The sequence below is a fragment of the Mustelus asterias genome, chromosome 3 (genome assembly GCF_964213995.1).
Source record: "Mustelus asterias chromosome 3, sMusAst1.hap1.1, whole genome shotgun sequence".
Lineage (NCBI taxonomy): Eukaryota > Metazoa > Chordata > Chondrichthyes > Carcharhiniformes > Triakidae > Mustelus > Mustelus asterias.
In genome coordinates, this window is record NC_135803.1 from 149529118 (window position 1) to 149550539 (window position 21422).

Genomic DNA, 21422 nt, shown 5'->3' on the forward strand with positions numbered 1-21422 from the left:
CATGATCGTGATGAATGGCGAAGCAGGCTCGAAGGGCCGAATGGCCTCCTCCTGCTCTATGTAAAGGCAGGGGGCGGGAGTTTCCGGCCGCACTTGCCCCAAGGCTGGAAAATCCAGCCCGAGGTCAACGAACCTTTGCACGGTCCGTGTCCCGCCCACTACGATTCCCGTGGCGAGCGGGACGGGAAAATTCCGCCCCGGATATTTCCTTCCCCATGGCAAATCAGGCATTGGCCAATTAGGGGCGCCTCGGCAGGAAGGTCAGCCAATTAGTGTTGGGAATGGGGGAGGGTTGGAGCGGTCCATACCCAATCAGGTGTCTAGGTAGGATGGCAGGTGGAAGCGGGGTGAGGCCCACTCACTCTCCTTATTTTTTATGCCAACCTATAAACAGTCATCAGACCACCAGCCAACCGCTGCCACATTCGGCGGCAGATTCTGCTGCTGCCCGCAGCCACGGTACTATTTGGATGCCGTTTCATCCACCTGTGTGCCACCTCCTCCTACCCAGTGTAACTCACTCCCAACGTTCCGTACGAGGACTGAGAAATGGAGCGGGCAACGGAAAATTACACTCAACCGGGACTTTAACAAACTCGGTAGCTTGTCCAGTGTTTTTCCAAAATGGAGAGCAGGCTTTCGATCTTGGCCCACGTGCTCACCTGTATCATCAGAGTGGCACGGTGGCACAGTGGTTAGCACCGCTGCCTCCCAGCACCAGGGACCCGTGTTCAATTCTGGCCTCGGGTCACTGTCTGTGTGGAGTCTGCACGTTCTCCCCATGTCTGCGTGGGTTTCCTCCGGGTGCTCCGGTTTCCTCCCACCGTCTGAAAGACGTGCTGGTTAGGTAGGTTGGCCATGCAAAATTGACCCCAGCGTCAGGGGGATCAGCAGGGTAAATATGAAGGCTTGTGGGAATAGGGCCTGTGGTCGACGCAGACTCGATGGGCTGAAAGGCCTCCTTCTGCACTGTAGGGATTCTATGATCATCAACTGGCAGGGTGACGATGCATTGCCGACCCAATCATCACGCTGCATTTTGTGTAAGTGGGTGATGGAGGGGGGGTGCTGCTCAATCTGAGGCAGTAAAATCCAGCCCCTTGTCTCCGAGTTACTTGTCCAGACCTCTGGATTACTCTCCAGGATGTGGAGATGCTGGTGTTGGACTGGGGTAAACACAGTAAGAGTTTTAACAACAGGTTAAAGTCTAACAGGTTTATTTGGTAGCAAATGCCATTAGCTTTCGGAGCGCTGCTCCTTCGTCAGATGGAGTGGGTATCTGCTCCCAAACAGGGCACAGAGACACAAAATCAATTTACAGAATACTGATTAGAAGGTGAATCTTTACAGCTAATCAAGTCTTAAAGATACAGACAATGTGAGTGGAGGGAGCATTAAGCACAGGTTAAAGAGATGTGTATTGTCTCCAGACAGGACAGCCAGTGAGATTCTGCAAGTCCAGGGGGCAAGCTGTGGGGGTTACAGATAGTGTGACATAAACCCAAGATCCCGGTTTAGGCCGTCCTCATGTGTGCGGAACTTGGCTATCAGTTTCTGCTTAGCGACTCTGCGCTGTCGTGTGTCGTACATCGGGGAGAAGGAAAGGAGAGGGTGCAGAATATAATGTTCCAGTCATAGCCTGGGTGTAAAGAAAGATTAACTTAATATAAAATAAATGCAAAATACTGCGGATGCTGGAATCTGAAACAAAAACAGAAAAATGCTGGAAAATCTCAGCAGGTCTGACAGCATCTGTGGAGAGTGAATAGAGCCAACGTTTCGAGTCTAGAGCTCTGATGAAGGGTCATCTCGACTCGAAACGTTGGCTCTATTCCCTCTCCACAGATGCTGTCAGACCTGCTGAGATTTTCCAGCATGTTTCTGTTTTTGTTTCAACTTAGTATGAGGTAGGTCCATTCAAAAGTCTGACGGCAGCAGGGAAGAAGCTGTTCTTGAGTCAGATGGTACGTGATATCAGACTTTTGTATCTTTTTCCCGAAGGAAGAAGGTGGAAGGGAGTATGTCTGGGTTCTTGATTATGCTGGCTGCTTTTCCGAGGCAGCGGGAAGTGACATGTAAATGCATTGTAAATATAACCAGTGATGGTCAGAGCACTGAGGCACCTGTACTGGAAGAAACTGCTCCACATTGCACTCAGTGTAATGCTAAAATCTGGACTGTCACGTGATATACCTTCGCCCATCATAAGAATAAAGTACATCTTTAGAAAGCTAAAGTTAAAGATACAGGCCCGACAATACACGGGGTGGCAGCTCTGTGTGTAAATGCAGAGACCTGACTTATGCTACTGAACTAACCAGCAGTTTTCTCTGCACAGACTGGGAGTGTAACTGACCTCTGCACCTCTTCCCTGTCCCATCTTGAAGCAGCCAGGAATCCAGTGGAAGACTCGGCGGGGGGGGGAGGCGGGGTTGATGGGGGGGAGGGTGGCTTGAGGAGAATTGTTCTGCCTTTCCCAGGAAGAAAAGTTAGTTGCGCCACCCCCTCCCTCCACCCCGGCTGAAGCCCTTTAAGAAAGGCAATGCGACAGAATACACAATATTTTTAAATGCAACATGCCCCTTTCTACACTTTGAACTCCGCACTTGTGCCCCACTCGTTGCTAACTGTTTTACACCCGGTGCCATTTATTGCAGCAATGTCTTCAGAGGCTCGGCTGTTTGTGTCTACAACATGAATGACATCCGGAGAGCCTTCCTGGGACCCTTTGCACACAAGGAGGGGCCAAACTATCAGTGGGTACCGTACCAGGGGAAAGTGCCGTACCCTCGACCTGGAATGGTAAGATCCAATCAACTGTAACAGCGACATTTCAATGCAGTTGCTTCTCTCACAGTGGTTTTCCTTCTGAGAATGGCCTACAGGCTGTCGCCTACCCTCAGCTTGCCTACGTTTCTTGTGCAGGTCATAGGTAGCACAGTGGTTAGCACTGCTGCTTCATAGCTCCAGGGACCTGGGTTCGATTCCCGGCTTGGGTCACTGTCTGTGTGGAGCTTGCACATTCTCCTCGTGTCTGCGTGGGTTTCCTCCGGGTGCTCTGGTTTCCTCCCACAGTCCAAAGATGTGCGGGTTAGGTTGATTGGCCGTGCTAAAATTGCCCCTTAGTGTCTTGAGATGGGTAGGTTAGAGGGATTAGCGGGTAGATATGGGGGTATATGGGATTGTGGTCGGTGTAGACTCGATGGGCCGAATGGCCTCTTTGTACACTGTAGGGTTTCTATGATTCTATGATAGGTCAGTTCAGCTGCTAACTTTGCCTTGATTCTGCCACCTCTTGGTACGTTGCTCTTCTTGCTCCTTCTAACACCTCTTTTCTGATGATTGGCTATTTTTTTCTTTGGAAGGGGCAGCTGTGGGAAGAGATATGAGCATCTTGTTGATGGCGCGCCCACTGGGGGCTCATGTTCTGATGGAGCAGTAACACTCGGCTGTTAGCCTTCTGCCCCTTTTAACTGACACAAAGGCCAGATTCATGGTGCTAATTTGTCAAAGGCCAGCTGAGGAACGCAAGAACCTCTCATCCACACTCAACCTGCCATGCCCGGCTCTCTGCTACTCATCCAATGTGTCCATTTGCACATTCGTACCAGCAGTCATACAGGTTTACAGCATGGAAACAGGCCCTTCGGCCCAACTTGTCCATGCTGCCCGGTTTTAACCACTCAACTAGTTCCAATTGCCCGCGTTTGGCCCATATCCCTCTATACCCATCTTATCCATGTAACTGTCTAAATGCTTTTTAAAAGACAAAATTGTACCCGCCTCTATTACTGCCTCTGGCAGCTTGTTCCAGACACTCTCCACCCTCTCAGTGAAAAAAATTGCCACTTTGGACCCTCTTGTATCTCTCCCCTCTCACATTAAAACTATGCCCCCTAGCTTTAGAGTCCCCTACCTTTGGGAAAAAATGGTGACTTTATCTATGCCCCTCATTATTTTATAGATCTCTATAAGATCACCCCTAAGCCTCCTACACTTCAGGGAAAAAAGTCCCAGCCTCTCCTCATAATTAAAACCATCAAGTCCCAGTAGCATCCTAGTAAATCTGTTCTGCACTCTTTCAAGTTTAATAACATCCTTTCTATAATAGGGTGACCAGAACTGTACACAGTATTCCAAGTCTGGCCTTACTAATTTCACAGCGCCAGGGACCCCGAGTTCAATTCCCGGCTTGGGTCACTGTGTGTACGGAGTCTGCACGTTCTCCCCATGTCTGCGTGGGTTTCCTCTGGATTCTCCGATTTCCTCCCACAGTTCGAAAGACGTGCTGGTTAGGTGGATCGGCCATGTTAAATTCTCCCTCAGTGTACCCGAAAGGCACCGGTGTGTGGCGACTAGGGGATTTTCACAGTAACTTCATTGCAGTGTTAATGTAAGCCTACTTATGACACTAATAAATAAACTTTAAACTTCAAGTGGTAAGTAATCCATATCATATTGCAATGGAGCACTGGCTTTGTTAGCTAGCGGTAGTTATCACTCAAAGGATGATTTCTCTGGTACTATTATGCCAGCCTTCCTGAAGATTGAAATGCACCAAGTCTTGACAGTTCACTCTTGCTTTCTCTCCAGTGCCCAAGCAAAACCTTTGGGGGCTTTCAGTCGACCAAGGAGTTTCCTGATGATGTTGTGTTGTTCGCCCGTAACCACCCTCTGATGTACAATCCCATCAACCCCATTAACCATCGGCCAGTCCTGGTGAAAACCAATGTTGACTACAGCTTCACTCAGATAGTGGTGGACCGAGTGGAGGCAGGTGATGGGCGCTACGATGTCATGTTTATTGGGACAGGTAAGGTTTGTTTTCCTAATTTACCAGCTAGAAGGTGCCTCTAAACAATCTTCTCCTGTCTTGCACTTAAGTTGCTGCAGTCCTCCCATTTTTCTTTCCATTTGGATTCCTTCAGATGTCGGGACGGTTTTGAAAGTGATCTCGGTACCAAAGGGAAATTGGCAGAACATGGAAGAGCTTCTTCTCGAAGAACTCCAAGTCTTCAAGGTAAGATTCTCCCCGTGTCTGCGTGGGTTTCCTCCCACAGTCCAAAGATGTGCAAGTTAGGTGGATTGGCCATGCTAAATTGCCCCTTAGAGTCAGGGGGTTTGTCGGGTAAATAAGTAGGGTCGTAGGGATAGAGCCTGGGTGGGATTGTGATCGGTGTAGACTCGAAATGTTCCAGAATCCTGAAACCAAAGGCTTATGTGCATGGTTTTTATTGAGGAACATGCTTCCATTTTGTTGTTGATCACTTGCTGACTAAACTGATCTCTTCTGTTTCAGGATTCTTCGTCTATAACCAACATGCAGCTCTCTTCAAAAAGAGTAAGTACAGCACCTAATGGAACCTTTATTTACAGATTCTGGACAGTCTACAGTCGTTATTAACAGTTTCTCACAGAGGTCAATTGGCAAGAGCCGTAAGGTGATTTAAAAAAAAATCATTTACGGGATGCGGGCGTCACTGGCTATCCCCACGTTCATTGCCCATCTCTAATTGCCGTTGAGAAGATGGTGGCGAGCTGTCTTCTTGAATCACTGCAGTCCATGTCGTGTAGGTACATCCACAGTACTATTAGGGAGGGAGTTCCAGGATTTTGACCCGGTGGCACTGAAGGTGCAGAGGGATCTGGGTGTCCTCATGCATGAATCACAGAAAACTAGTTTGCAGGTAATAAGGAAGGCAAATGGAATTTTGACATCTGTCATCAAAGGAATAGAATATAAAAGTAATGAGTTATCATGGTACGGTGGCACAGTGGTTAGCACTGCTGCCTCACAGCACCAGGGACCCAGGTTCAATTCCATCCTTGGGTCATTGTCTGTGTGGGAGTCTGCACGTTCTCCCCGTGTCTGTGTGGGTTTCCTCCGGGTGCTCTGGTTTCCTCCCACAGTCCAAAGATGTGCAATTTAGGTTGATTAGCCGTGCTAAATTTCCCCTTAGTGTCAGAGAAATTAGCAGGGTAAATATGCGCTATCAGGGGGATAAGACCTGGTGGTATTGTTGTTGGTGTAGACCAGGTGCTCCAGTTTCCTCCCACAGTCCACAGATGTGTGGGTTAGGTTGATTGGCCATGCTAAATTGACCCTGATATCAGGGGGATTAGCAGGTTAAATGAGGGTTACGGGAATAGGGCCTGGGTGGGATTGTGGCCAGTACAGGCTCGATGGGCTGAATGGCCTCTTTCTGCACTGTAAGGACCTCATCTGGTTCTGTAATGTTCTTTAGGGAAGGAAACCAGTCCTTACCCAGTCTGGCCTATGTGCGATTCCAGGCCTACAACAGTGTGGTTGACTCTTAGCTGCCCTCAGTTGTTTTGCCAACCTGAAAGAATAAAAAAGGATAAGAATTAAATCTTCGTGATGTTCACTGGATGGTTACTGTAGCTCACAATATGTGAAGATGTGAAACAGTTTAAAATGCATTGAGAAATTTCAACATGGAGATTCCAGAGTTTGACAGAACAGTAAGTTCTGGTTTTAGCTGCAAGTTGAGCTTGCCCCTGGGTAAATGTACAGGCAGGTTTAGGCCACTCACAGATTCGGTGCAGTTTGATGAATTAAACAGTTGGGGCCCAGTAATTAGCTTCAACACTCTGTCTTGGACAGGAGAAAGATTAGATGGGGTTTTCCCACTTCTAACTGCCACCCATTGACCTCTGATAATAAGGTGTGTGTGTTGTCGGGGTTTGAGGGGAGTACAGATGGTGCAACCTGCTGACACTTACTGGCAAAGGTCACACCAACCAAATGGCCCAATTGAACAAGGGGTCAGAGTTCATCCAGAGAAAGACCTGCAAGAGATTCACACTTGCCGACAGTGGCAAAGGTAGCCACGATGCTGGCGGACAGACTTTGAGAGGCTCTAAGCCACAGGGAGGTGTTAAGAATGTCAGAGTATAGTTTTAACTGCCCATTTGATTCCATGATTCCATGGTTGCACAGTGGTTAGCACTGCTGCCTCACAGCGCCAGGGACCTGGGTTCAATTCCCAGCTTGGGTCACTGTCTGGGCGGAGTCTGCACGTTTTCCCCGTGTCTGCGTGGGTTTCCTCCGGGTGCTCAGGTTTCCTCCCACAGTCTGAAAGACGTGCTGGTTAGGAGCATTGACCATGCTAAATTCTCCCTCAGTGTACCCGAACAGGCACTGGAGTGTGGCGACTAGGGGATTTTCACAGTAACTTCATAGCAGTGTGAATGTAAGCTTATATGCGACACTAATAAATAAACTTTAAACTTCAGCATAGGTGGACTGGTGGTGATTTAACCTGAGGATCACTATACCTCAGGCGAGGGGCAAGGTTGAGAAGGTGGAACCTTCATGAAAACTTTAGCCGGTACGGGAATTGAATTCACGCTGTTGTGCCTGCTTGTGACACTAATAAATAAACTTAAACTCAATTCCGGCCTTGGGTGACTGTCTGTGTGGAGTCTGCACATTGTCCCCGCACATTCTCCCTGTTTGGGTACACAGGGGGAGAATTTAGCATGGCCAACGCGCCTAAACAGCACGTCTTTCAGACTGTGGGAGGAAACCCACGCAGACACGGGGAGAACGTGCAAACTCCACACAGACAGTGACCCGAGCCGGGAACGAGAGACTCGATAGTAGATGATGCTACACTGACTGTGAAATCATTGCGGGGCAAATCCGATTTTCATTTCCACTGGTATCCGCTCAGAAAAACTTTCTGAATTTATCTGGCTCATTTGTAATGTTTGGTAAATCGTTCCCATTGCGAATCGTTACAGATGTCTGCCTTTTGTTTTTGTTTTCCAACAGCAACAGCTGTACATTGGCTCCGATACAGCAATCTCCCAGCTGCCGTTACAGCACTGTAGTATCTACGGGAAGGCATGTGCTGAGTGTTGCCTGGCCCGAGATCCCTACTGTGCCTGGGACGGAAACTCCTGTACCAGATATCTGGCAAACACCAAAAGGTAAATGGGGAAAGGGGGGAATCTGTGGTCTTTATGGGTCATTACCTTATCGCAACCAGAGCAGAAACCCCAAAGTATGTTATGAAGCCCAAATAGACCCCAACAGTTTTTCTATTGAGTGTGAGAACATGAGAACTAGGATCAGGAGTAGGCCATCTGGCCCCTCGAGCCTGTTCCGCCATTCAATAAGATCATGGCTGATCTTTTCGTGGACTCAGCTCCACTTACCCGCCCACTCACCATAACCCTTAATTCCTGTACTGTTCAAAAATCTATCTATCCTTGCCTTAAAAACATTCAATGAGGTAGCCTCAACTGTTTCGCTGGGCAGGGACTTCCACAGATTCACAACCCTTTGTGTGAAGAAATTCCTCCTCAACTCAGTCCTAAATCTGCTCCCCCTTATTTTGAGGCCATGCCCCCTAGTTCTAGTTTCACCTGCCAGTGGAAACAACCTCCCTGTTTCTATCTTATCTATTCCCTTCATAATCTTATATGTTTCTATAAGATTTCCCCTCATTCTTCTGAATTCCAATGAGTATAGCCCCAGTCTACTCAGTCTCTCCTCATAAGCCAAACCTCTCAACTCCTGAATCAACCGAGTGAATCTCCACTGCACTCCCTCCAGTGCCAGTATATCCTTTATCAAGTAAAGAGTAAGTGAGCATAAAGTGTTTCACTCCAGGTGTGGTTCTCGTGACCCACTATGAAGCTTTTATCAAAACAATCTTTATTTAATGATATAGTTTAACTATGACGAATGAATTAGCTTAGCTTTTACCGAATGAAATACTTAAACAAACATGACAAGATACAATTCTTAACTGCTAACCTATCTCTATTAGTTCCAATTTAATCAATATTCCTCTTCTCGACTTAAACTCCCCTTCAATATCAGTTACAAACACAGGTTTATATATTGTTACTTGTTAACAATCATAGAGTCTTTGAACACCTCTGGAGAGAGAGAAATACAAAGAGGCACTTGTCTTCTGACACCCAAACAGCAGCCTCCAGAGAGAGGGAGACAGAGACACCTCTTGCTTCTTTCAGCAACAGGCAGAAACTTGACTGTTTACAACTCAAAAAGAGCTGTGGGTTTTCCCTGCAAACTCAGCTCCGCCCAGTCACATGACTCTGCCTCTGTCAATCAATATAATCAAAACCCTTCTCTGAAACCTCAGGGGAAAAAAACAAAGTAAACAAAAATGCATTAACTCATATTAAAACAAATGCCCAATTATCTAAAACCAATTATTTTCCTGCATTTTCAGCATGGAGCTGCCTGGTTTGCAGACAAATCAGCACCATGTAAACCAGAGCTGAATTTTAAACATACCCCTCTCAAGAAACATGATGGGCACAGTATCATCAAACAAGGCACTGATGAGAGATGTCATTTCCCCCCCATCCTAGTCTGTTCATCCAGAAAGATCGTGCAGCAGCCCCATGACAGCATCCAACATAGGTTGATTGGCCATGCTACATTGTCCCTTAGTGTTAGGGAGATTTTCAGGGTAAATACACGGGGTTAAGGGGAGAGGGCCTGGGTGGGGTTGTTGTCGGTCCAGGCTCGATGGGCCGAATGGCCTCTTTCTGCACTGTAGGGATTCTATAAAAATTCTATTTTATGTGACGCCTGGGAGCTCCTGTGACGCAGTGGGTAGTGGCCCTACTTCTGAGCCAGAAGCTCCAAGTTCGAGCCTCACCTCCAGACCTGATGACCAAGGAAGGTGCATCCATAACCTGGTCAAACAGGTTGAGTATCGTCCTGGAAGTCCTTCCAAAACACTGGCAAGTGGTAAGAGCAGGGGAGATTCCTGGTTGGTTGCGTGGAAGAAAGTTGGAGCCTCCATTCATAGCTCCAGTCTACAACATGCATGTAAAAACTACATGTGGCCACAGCGACTCGGAGTCCCTCAGTGAACATTAACACATCACAACCACCCTCTTAGTGCTTGACAATCTAGCTTTCCCAGTCACACATTGCCATCGGCCACGTGAGGGCTTTCTGAAGATTAATCCTCATCGTAATCAAGATGCTGTGGCTACTCCATACTCTTCTAAACGAGTTCACAACCCTATGACCCTTGTTAAGTCCAGCCCAGATTTCATTGGTAGACTGCAGCTTGCGTGACCAATGACCCAACATTGAGGAATATGTAATTTGATGGCGTATTGCGTTCAGCAGCACTGAGGGAACAAATAGCCCCAAGAGGTTACACGGAATGAATGTCTACATCTATCATTCCAATTCAGTGAATTCATCGTGACTATTTGGATCATTCAAGTTGCTACAATGTGCCAGTTTTTCTCTGTTACAAGTTTGTGTGTTGGTGCCATTTTGAGTTTCAAGGGTACAATCTAGGCGTAGTACGGATGGAATACTCCATTGTTGGAACGTTCATCCATTCTGTGAGACAATGAACTATGGTCCAGTGCATCTTTCCTGGGTGGTGGAAGTGGACCTCTTAGATCCCACAGTGCTTTTGGAGGAAGGGTAGGGAGTCCTCCTGCTAACGTGACTGGAGTTCCCAATTCTGGCCCTGGAGGGGGTCCAGAGGAGGTTCACAAGAATGTTCCCAGGAATGAAGTCTTCGTCATATGTGGAGCGGTTGAGCAGTCTCTATTCGATGGAGCTTAGCAGGGTGAGGGGGGATCTAATTGAAACAGAATGCTCAGAGGCCTAGATAGAGTGGACATGGAGAAGATGTTTTCATTCGTGGGAGAGACTAGAACTCCAGGGCACGACCTCAGAGTGAAGGGACACTCCTTTAAAACTGAGATGAGGAGGAATTTCTTCAGCCAGAGGGTGGTGAAAATGTGGAACTCATTCCTACAGAGGGCTGTGGAGACCAAGTCATTGAGTGTCTTTAAGACAGAGATAGATAGGTTCTTGATCAGTAAGGGGATCAAGGGTTACAGGGAGAAGGCAGGAGAATGGGGATGAGAATCATAAAAGCCATGATTGAATGGCGGAGCAGACTCGATGGGCTGAATGGTCTAATTCTGCTCCTATATCTTATGGTCTTATGGTTTTCTCCCTTGACTGCCAAATCCATGTTAATTGGGACACCTGTTCAGTTGTTGTTCGTGGGATCTTGCTGCGTGGAAACTGGCCACCCCATTTTCCGACTCAACAATCGTTGCTCTTCAGAAAGACATGAATTATGTGAGGAGCTCTGAGGCATTGGTACGAGACAGTCTTTCTAATATTTGTGTGTCTTCACAGGCGATTTCGGCGTCAGGATGTGAGGAATGGAGATCCAAACACTCTGTGTTCGGGAGGTACAGTTATATAAATGTTCATCCTTCTGTTCCACCTGGGAGGGGGTTCAACAGCATCATTGGTTGGGATTTCTCCATGGCCAATATTTGTCCCTCAATTAGCATTACTGAGACACGTCTATGTGTGGTAAACTGTTTCTTTGGGGTGACTGACACAATCATAGTGCCATTGTGACAGAGGAGGAGGCCATTCAGCCCATCAGAGCTGAAGGTGAAGCCCGCTACGGCCAACGTCCAAATGAATAACTATTTGGTTGTTTGGAACTGTTTAACTTCCTCTTCAATCGACTTTTCCTGCAAGGACTCAGGCTGAGATGGAGTGTGACGGACGGCCCAGTTACCTTGACCCAAATGTCCTGCCTTAAGCAGGCAATTTCAACCAGGCTGGCCAGGCAGGGAAACCTGGCATTGGATACAATGTCAGTTGTACACCCTGCCCAATATTGGTGTTTATGGGACTTTAGTAGTGACTGAGATCGTGTGGAGTGTAAACCTGTCATTGTTCCCAGCACTTTCTTGATAGGGTGCGTTATAGAATCATAGAATCCCTACAGTGCAGGAGGAGGCCATTCAGCCCATTGAGCCTGCACTGACAACAATCCCACTCAGGCCCCATCCCCATAACCCCACATATTTACCATGGAATCTCTACAGTGCAGAAGGAGGGGCAATTTGATATCGCCAATCAACCTAACCCACCCATCTTTGGAGTGTGGGAGGAAACTGGAGCATCCGGAGGAAACCCACGCAGACACGGGGAGAATGTGCAAACTTTCCACATATAATAGTCGCCCAAGGCCGGAATTGAACCCAGGTCCCTGGCGCTGTGAGACAGCAGCGCTAACCACCGTGCCGCCCCAGTTAGATTCTGTTGTGATGAAGGCAAAATACTGCAGGTGCTGGAAATCTGAAATAAAAACTGGAAGTGCTGAGGTTCCATCGTGTTGGTGCTTTAACCCCGGACATTTGGTTTTGTTTTGGACAGATCGCCACCAGCACAGGGTAACAGAGAAGAAGCTGTATGGGGTGGAAGGCAGCAGTACCTTTCTGGAGTGCATCCCAAAATCCCTGCAAGCACAGGTCACCTGGACATTCCAGAAGCGCTCAGGAGGTCCAAGGGATGAGGTACGCACAATTCCCAGGCTTGTATTTGGGATCAGCGAAGGGGGAACATCCTCCTCGTTCATGAGCAAAAGCCAATCCAGCACTCCGGCACACCAATCGGAATTCCGCTCTCTCCGCTGTATCGCTCTTTGCTGTGCTTGTTTCTCTTTGATTTGATTTATTATTGTCACATGTATTAGTATACAGTGAAAAGTATTGTTTCTTGCGTGCGATACAGAGCATACTGTTCATAGAGAAGGAAAGGAGAGAGTGCAGAATGTAGTGTTACAGTCATAGCTAGGGTGTAGTGAAAGATCAACTTAATGCGAGGTAGGTCCATTCAAAAGTCTGACAGCAGCAGGGAAGAAGCTGTTCTTGAATCGGTTGGTACGTGACCTCAGACCTAACGTAAGTTAATGTAATCCTACTTGTGACACCAGTAAATAAGCTTTAAAACTTTAAAAAAAACTTCCCCTGGACAATTGCACTGGGCTGGGAACCATCTGACAAAGTGACTTAAATCACGAAACTTTGAATGATTCTGCCAGATTTACAGCAATAGTTACTGAAACTAAACAACTTCTTCCTTCAGCGTAACTGTTTTAAACTCCCAGGCCGAGCCCAGCACGGGAACCATGCCTCACCCCCAAACATTGCTAACCCCACCGGATTCCTCCCGCCTCCAGGCCCGAGTGTGTTGATATAGTGCCCTTAACGTCGTAAAATGTCCCCAGATCCTTCACTGGACTTCGATTTGATTTATTATTGTCACATGTATTTGCATACAGTGAAAAGTATTGTTTCTTGCGCGCTATACAGACAACGCATACCGTTCATAGAGAAGGAAAGGAGAGAGTGCAGAATGTAGTGTTGCAGTCATAGCTAGGGTGTAGAGAAAGATCAACTTAATGCAAGGTAGGTCCATGGAATCTCAGGCTGAGGTGGCTTGCTCTTATCGGTGCAAACAGATATCTCACAAACCTTTTCAGCACTTTGGTCGCATTTATCTAAGAAAGCTTTTAACTTTGTTTCCCAGGATGGAAGAGTCAATTACCAGGGGGCATAGGTTTAAGGTTTAAAGGAGGCAAGATTTTTACACAGAGGGTGGAACTCACTGCCGGGGAGGTAGTGGAAGCAGATACGATAGTGACATTTAAGGAGGGTCTGGACAAACATATGAATAGGATGGGAATGGAAGGATATGGTCCCCTGAAGGGTAGAGGGTTTTAGTACAGTTGGGCAGCATGGTTGGTGCAGGCTTGGAGAGCCAAAGGGCCTGTTCCTGTGCTGTAATTTTCTTTGTTTTTTGTCTTCTGGGACACTGGTTCTTACTGTCGCAAAAAAGTGAACTTAGTTACATTAAAAACTCAAGATGATTGACAACAAATTTGAGATAGAATCTTCTTTTGTTTGAGTTTGTTTGGAGAAAATATTTTGGATTCACATTGGCTCTTTCATTGCTTGCAGGTTCGGTTAGATGACCACATCATAAAGACTGACCGAGGCTTGTTGCTAAGGAGCATCCAACGCAAGAATGCCGGCACCTACTACTGCCATTCCATGGAGCTCGACTTCACCCAGACCCTCATGCACATCTCGCTGGAGGTGATCCGGCTGGAGCAGGCCGACGAACTCCTCCGCAAGGACCCGGGGGCGGGCCGCAGCTCCTCCCTGGCTTTCCCCAACCAGAAGGTCTGGTACCGGGACTTCCTGCAGCTGGTCGACCACCCCAGCCTGAAGACGGTGGATGAGATCTGCGAGCAGGTGTGGCGACGGCGGAGCAAGCAGCCCAAACACAAGCGGGCCTCGGCTCGTCACCTGCAGACCAAGTGGAAGCACCTGCAGGAGGTGAGAAAGGGGCGGAACCGTCGGACCAACAACCTGCTGCGCGCTGAGCGGGCTCCCCGCAGCGCTGTTGTGCAGTGATTTTTGAGGAAAGGAAAACAATTGATGGAACAATCCTGGGAGTGATGGCGAGGACTGAAGTGATGCCCAGTGGGTGCCTCTCGCACCAACCTTCTCTGCACAACGTTTACATGAACCTCTGAGTGAAAGGACACTTCTCTCACTATTGAAACCACTATGACACTAACATCCATCACTTTATGTTCTAGTGTGTTAGGAATTACTTCTCATATTTAAGGCTACGGATAGCAATAATAAGTACTAGGGCTGATTAGGATTGCCAGCAATCTCTTAGGTCTTGGGGCTTCATGATAGATGTGTCTCGTGCCTTGGGAGAGTCTTCCCCCTCTTTCCAACTCTCAAGAACATTACCCAGAGAGGCTGGAGACTGGCATTGTGGGGATAAGGCCTTGCCAGCTGGCCAAAAGTTTTTAACCCTTTGTGGCTCACGTAATCCAAATGCCGCCACCGTTTCAAAGCGCAAGGTGGCGGGAAAATTGGCAAAACATCCATTGTAACATCCACATAGTGCAGGCTCGACGGGCCAAATGGTCTACTCCTGCACCTATTTTCTATGTAACGGAAGCCCCCAAATACTCCTCGTTCTGTGCCTTTGGACAAACTGGCACCTTGCCAAGGTGTGCCTGGCATCGCTGCCTCAGAGTTGACCCGGTTGAGTTGCACTCCAGAGGGCAGCTAGGACAACCCACGAGATTGTTTAGCTTTGGATATGAATGGGCTGGAAAGGGTTAATTGAAGATGCAGAGAGTCCTGGAAGAAAGTGACGCTGTAGTAAAACTTTCTCTTTTCTTTTGGTTTGACTCTTTAGTAAGGTGTTGGTGCCTATGGGACTTGCTGCTACATTTGCTGCCTTTCATTGTTAAAGCTAGCGCTGCGTTGTACAATGGCGGAGTTTGCGCAATCACTCACTTTTCACCGCTCCACGCTCTGGACATTACAGACAGCCGGGTCTCACGTCATTCCTCTCCCGATGGATGTACGGCACAGAGACAGCCGGGGACATACCACGCACACACTACAAAGGAACTTCAGAGAAAGTGCTTTGAGAAGTACTTGAGCCTGTCCTTGGGGATTAACAGGAGAATGGACTCTGACTTTTCTTGGAAAGACAAACTCAGCAGAGGCGAGGGGAAAACGTTGAGAGGGGTGTTTATCAAAGACATCATCATCAAACAGCGTTTTTTCCCTCCAGCTTTCAACCCCTTTTTGAGTCAACTTATGTCTCATCAGAGAGGCAAAGAGGGTGGTCTAATCAGACAGGTAACCAGCACAGAATGCAGGACAGATGACATGTTCGCCATCATGAACAAGGTCAAAGGTTACTTATATCGCTGCGCTGAGTCCAAAATTTCAGCTCCCGCTGAGAAAAGTTGCAACCAACACCTTGTGGTCTTTCTAATGGGGGTTATATATTGAATGTCAAGGGGACGTGATGAGTAATGTATTATTTCTGATATACAATTTATGTTACGCATTGAGGTACTAAACTGTCACTCTATCATTTCATGTTTCCAATAAATTGTTTTGATCACGAAAGCGTAGGTTTAAGGCAAGTTATATGCGCACGGCTAAATATGGGACGAACCTGGGCAGGGTTAGAGTTTCCGCGTTGATATTGATAATGAACTGAAACAGGAGACATTTCACTGAGGAGAGTAGCTGAAATCCATGCTCAGAGCAGCCAGTTCCTTGGTGCCTACTTGCTGACTCAAAGGGATTGAAGCAAATTGCCGGGAAGGGAATGGGAATGGGAAACGAAACCCTACAGCAAGGGAGAGAGGTTGGTGGGTGAGTCAAGGGTCAGGTACAAAATTCTCAGTAAGCTGATGTGAGGTGGGGGGTGATGGGGGATGTTGCCAAGACTCTTGTAGTCATGGCGACCGGTAACTTCACAAGGTGAATAGCAAGGCTTTGACAAAGGGTCATCTGGACTCGAAACGTCAGCTCTTTTCTCTCCTTACAGATGCTGCCAGACCTGCTGAGATTTTCCAGTGCTTTCTCTTCTGGTGAGTAGTGAGGAGCTGGTCAGGTTGATAATCAAAGCAAGCAGAGGTTTTGGCTTTTGAACACACAAACTGGGAGCAGGAATAGGTCACTGTGAACCTCGGAACGAGGGTATTTAACAGAAGTCTTCTCACCCTCTTTATTTCAATCTCTCACTGGGCGGGATTATACGGCCTCGCTTGGGTGTGACTGGAAATTCCCACCTGAGGTCAACAGAGATTCCCGTTGTCGGACCCTCGCCCACACCGATTCTGAAGCAGGTGAGGCGATAGAGATCTGACCTTTGTGTCTCTGTGACTGAATCTCTCTCTCTCTCTCTCATATGTCACCTCTGTCAATCTTTCGCCATGTCTATCTCTTTCTGTTTCTGTCTCACTCTCTCGGACAGTGGAATGCAAAGAGGTTTGGCTTTCCCATCTTGGAAGTAAATGGGGAAGAGGAAAGTAGTTTGGTCCAGTAGATATCTTTGTGTGTTTTCACTCTATCTATCTTTCTCCCTCTCTTTTCTCCCTACGTTATTTCTCTTTCTCTCACTCTCTCTTTTCTCTCACACCCTCTCTCCTTCACAAAGATATGTGGGTTAGGTTGATTGGCCATGGTAAATTAACCCTCGTGTCAGGGGGATTAGCAGGGTAAATATGTGGGGTTACGGGAATAGGGCCTGGGTGGGATTGTTGTCGGTGCAGACTCGATGGGCTGAATGGCCTCCTTCTGTACTGTAGGGATTCTATGATTCTCTGTACATATGTGACTATGTCCAACTCTCTCTGTGCACTACTTTAAGTTAAGTCTCAAGAGTAGAACCAGGAGTGCAGCATAAAACCAGCTAGGTGCTGTTGTGGAGGTTAATGGGCAGCAAGGTTAGCACTGTGCCAGGGACCTGAGTTCGATTCCTGGCTTGGGTCACTGTCTGTGTGGAGTCTGCACGTTCTCCCCGTGTCTGCGTGGGTTTTCTCCGGATGTTCCGGTTTCCTCCCACAGTCTGAAAGACGTGCTGGTTAGGTGCATTGGCCATGCTAAATTCTTCCTCAATGTACCTGAACAGGCACCGGAGTGTGGCGACTGGGGGATTTTTACATTAACGTCATAAAGTTAAATTATTAGTCACAAGTAGGTTTGCATAAACACTGCCATGATGTTACTGTGAAACTCCCCTAGTCGTCACACTCCGGCGCCTGTTCGGGTACATTGAGGGAGAATTTAGCATGGCCAATGCACCCTAACCAGCACGTTTTTTGGACTGTGGGAGGAAACCGGAGCATCCGGGGGAAACCCACGCAAACAATGTGCAGACTCCGCATGACAGTGACCCCAGCAGGGAATTGAACCCGGGTCCCTGGCGCTGTGAGATAGCAGTGCTAACCACTGTGCCACCGTGCTGCCTCATTGCAGCGTTAATGTAAGCCTGCTTGTGACCTTAATAAATAAACTTCAAAAGATCTTTCGGATCTATCTGGATGGATGAACTAAGATGTGACAAATGGCGTCACTCATCACGAATTATCTGGTGATATGAATTTCATGTTTGGATCCAGAATGTATTTGGCTAAGAAATTGGTTTATCTAGAGTATATAATTCTCACAAAATGAGTGATAGAAATTGCTTCTGGTTATATTGCAGTTGAATGATAACAGATGTAGGGAGCATACTGAAAGGGATTTTAAAATGTATTAAAAGTGCGGGAGAACCATGTTTACTGCACTATTTGATGTTAAATCGTGGCTGCTCTTATTAACGGGTTTTGGATTTGAAAGGAAATCTTTACCTTGGAGCTCAATAATCAGAACCTACATTCCAACAAGTAACGTCAGCTTCTAACCCTGCCAGGGTTGGAATTGGTCAAGACCTGAGTATTTAGCACTGAAAATGAAGGGAAATAAAGAGGTTTCAGTAAGTCTATAGGGGCAGGTGGAGGATTAGCTGGCTGTTGAGGTTGGGGAGTCATGGAGGCCGAGACCGCTGTTCCATCAGTACGGAGCACTGGGAATGGGGATGAACTAGGTGCTGGAATCAGAGGACCAAGGAACATTGGATGGGATACAGGAGTTGAGGAGGTCAGAGAATGATCGGAACCAGAGCACTGGATGGGGATGGGAGGACAGGAGGACTTGTTGAGAGACAGGATGAAGGTGGCAGAGCCTTTGGACAGGGTGGAGTTGGAGTAGATTTGAACGCAGGAAGCCCGTGACGAGGGTTGCAGGAGAAGACAATCTGACAACAGCAGAAGAATGGATGAGGATTTCCATGGGAGAGTGCGGAGGTGGAGGTGTGAGCTGGGAACACAAGTTAATGATGATATGGAGGTGGAAATAAGGAATCTCGGTGATGGGCAGAATGTGGAGTTTGAAGCAAAGCTTAGGATCAAACAATTCAAACGAAGTGACCGGACGGATCAGATATTTGGAAGGAATTAGAGAGTGTTGTCCCAGATTCGAATATTCACTTAGGACTGGAATCTTAGACAACCAGATTCAACATTTCTCTTCCCCATTGCGTTATTGTACCCCATTGGAAAGAGCTACCTCTTCTGTCTAGATTGTATTTGAACCTGAGTGTTGGAAGACTATGTTCTTGGACATCTATCATTCTGCCCGGCCTATGTTTTAAAGCTTGTGTCTCGCACTTGAAGCAATAGTATTATAGCGCCTGTCTCACTGACTAATCATATCCCTCTGCCTGGGCTTGATCTCAATATGGACAGGACAGCATTCTAAACGACTGAGCTATCCCAACCCTCCCAGATGCAATGTGCAATCAGATAAAGACGATGGACTGGTAAAGACCATTAGGTCCTTGAGCCCCACAAAGTCCTGATGTCTTCTGCAATATAATTCACAAAAAAAAACCCACCCACCAACCGCCTTGTGATCCTCTAGAATATTCTGAAGTGGAAAAAGCAGGTTAAAAAAAAGATTCAAGTCCAATTTGGAGTGGAGATGAATATTTGAAACATTGCATCCTCCCCCCCCCCGCCCCCCCCCCCCTCCCCCTCGACCTTCATGCAATCCAGACTACGCCAGGATACTGCCCATGATTTATGTTACCAAGTATTCCAGCGACATTGGGTTGCTGTGACGTCTGGCAGGAACAGTTCCAGCTCTCTTCTGGAAGTCGGCAGTGGAGCAGCGCTCAGCGCGCAGGCCAGTAACTTGCTCCAGATGTCCACCGCCCTCTGGGAAAGTCAGAATATCCTGACGTCTAAACCTAGTTTCTGCCCACGTGTAATTCAGACATTCGATCCCTGCTCCTGCCTGCTCCATCTAATTACAATGATCTGTCGATATGTACACGTTCACGTCCCCTCGTTATTTTAAACATTTGATTGGATTTATAGAACAAAGAACAGTGCAGCACAGGAACAGGCCCTTTGGCCCACAATGTGTGCCGAACATGACGCCAAATTAAACTAATCCCTTCTGCCTGTCCTTGGTCCATATCCCTCTGTTCCTTGCGTATTCATGTGCTTACCTAAAGTTAGCGACACAGTGGTTAGCACGGCTGCCTCACAACGCAAGAGACTCAGGTTCAATTCCCTGCTTGGGTCACTGTCTGTGTGGAGTCTGCGCGTTCTCCCTGTTTCCTCCCACAGTCAGAAAGACATGCTGGTTAGGTGCATTGGCTGTGCTAAATTCTCCCTCACTGTATCCAAATAGATGCTGGGGTGTGGTGACTAGGGGATTTTCACAATAACTTCATTGCAGTGTTAATGTAAGCCTACTTGTGATACTAATAAATAAACTTTAAATAAATAAGCCCCTTAAACTCCCCTCAATCTCTATAAAGTTAAAGTTTATTTATTAGTCACAAGTAGGCTTACATTCACACTGCAGTGAAGGCACTGTGAAAATCCCCCAGTCGCCACACTCCGGCGCCTGTTCGGGTACACTGAGGAAGAATTTAGCCTGGCCTATCCACCTAACCTGCACATCTTTGGATTGTGGGAGGAAACCCACGCAGACACGGGGAGAACGTGCAGACTCCACACAGACAGTGAGCCAAGCCGCAAATCGAACCCGGGTCCCTGGCGCTGTGAGGCAGCAGTGCTAACCACTGTGTCCTAAAAGTAAAAATGCCTAGCTACTACTAGTAAGCCTACCTGGGTGGGTAAAGTGCTTCATGGCCCTTATTTTGAACCTGTTCCAAAGCCTCTACATCACTAACCACCTGAGGTGACCAAAGCTGGACAAGTGTTCTACTTGAGGTCTAACCAAAGCTGGTCGAATGGTGTCGTTTGGTTTCCACTGAAACATCTTTGTGATACAACCCTACGCCATGCTTGCTTTCACCATCACCCCATGGCTCGAGAATCTCAAGTGAAGTGTGTACTGTAACACCAAGACCTCTTATTGTTCTTTCACCAGCCCTGCGCCCTTGTCGGGGCTTGGTGCGAGTTACATGCGGAATTTTGGAGGAGCTCTGGTTGGGGTGCGTGTGATTTATCTAAGCGATGTCACATTGGCCAAACATAGGGCCGTTCCCTCTTTCATTGCATCAAGATCAGCTTGCAGTTTTTCCATCTCACCACAGATCTAACACTCACACGTAGCATCGACTAATATACAATGGTGAAATTAATGGATGGTACTAAAGTGCTCACTAATACCTTTCCGTATCTTGTCAAAGCTCACTGTCTTAAACCAAAGATTATGTTAAATTGTCAGGCTCGGAAACATATTCCCTGGGTTTCAATATATGGTGGTTTAAAGAATGCACCTGCCTTTTCAATACTCTCCAGACAGCGATGTGGTTTTTAATTATTTCGTATTAATGTCTAAAATTTCTGTTAATAAAGTTTTTTTCATATCACTCAATCCAGAACCTGAAATTGACTTGTTTATAATCTGCATTGACACGGGGATTAAGGATTCAGAGACGTGAGTTGGGGGTGGCACGGTGGTTAGCGTTGCTGCCTCACAGGGACCCGGGTTCGATTCCAGGCTTGGGTCGCTGTCTGTGTGGAATTTGCACATTCTCCTCGTGTCTGTGTGGGTTTCCTCCAGGTGCTCTGGTTTCCTCCCACAGTCCAAAGATGTGCGGGTTAGGTGGATTGGCCATGCTAAATTGCCCCTTAGTGTCAGGGGGACTAGCTCGGGTAAATGCATGGGGTTACGGGGATAGGGCCTGGGTTGTGATCGGTGCAGAC

General features: G+C 47.4%; 1 protein-coding gene across 6 annotated transcripts in view; it reads left to right on the top strand.

The window, feature by feature from the left end:
• sema3b (sema domain, immunoglobulin domain (Ig), short basic domain, secreted, (semaphorin) 3B) overlaps positions 1-21090 on the top strand; it is a 293085-nt gene extending 271995 nt beyond the window's left edge. For all 6 annotated transcript variants that reach the window (XM_078209940.1, XM_078209941.1, XM_078209939.1 and 3 more), the window contains exons 11-18: positions 2658-2802; positions 4594-4813; positions 4929-5020; positions 5300-5341; positions 7799-7956; positions 11189-11244; positions 12230-12369; positions 13816-21090. In XM_078209940.1, coding sequence (XP_078066066.1) covers positions 2658-2802; positions 4594-4813; positions 4929-5020; positions 5300-5341; positions 7799-7956; positions 11189-11244; positions 12230-12369; positions 13816-14274 — 1312 coding nt within the window. In that variant the 3' untranslated portion in view covers positions 14275-21090. The remainder of the gene's footprint in view (positions 1-2657; positions 2803-4593; positions 4814-4928; positions 5021-5299; positions 5342-7798; positions 7957-11188; positions 11245-12229; positions 12370-13815) is intronic.
• Positions 21091-21422: the final 332 nt, after the last annotated feature.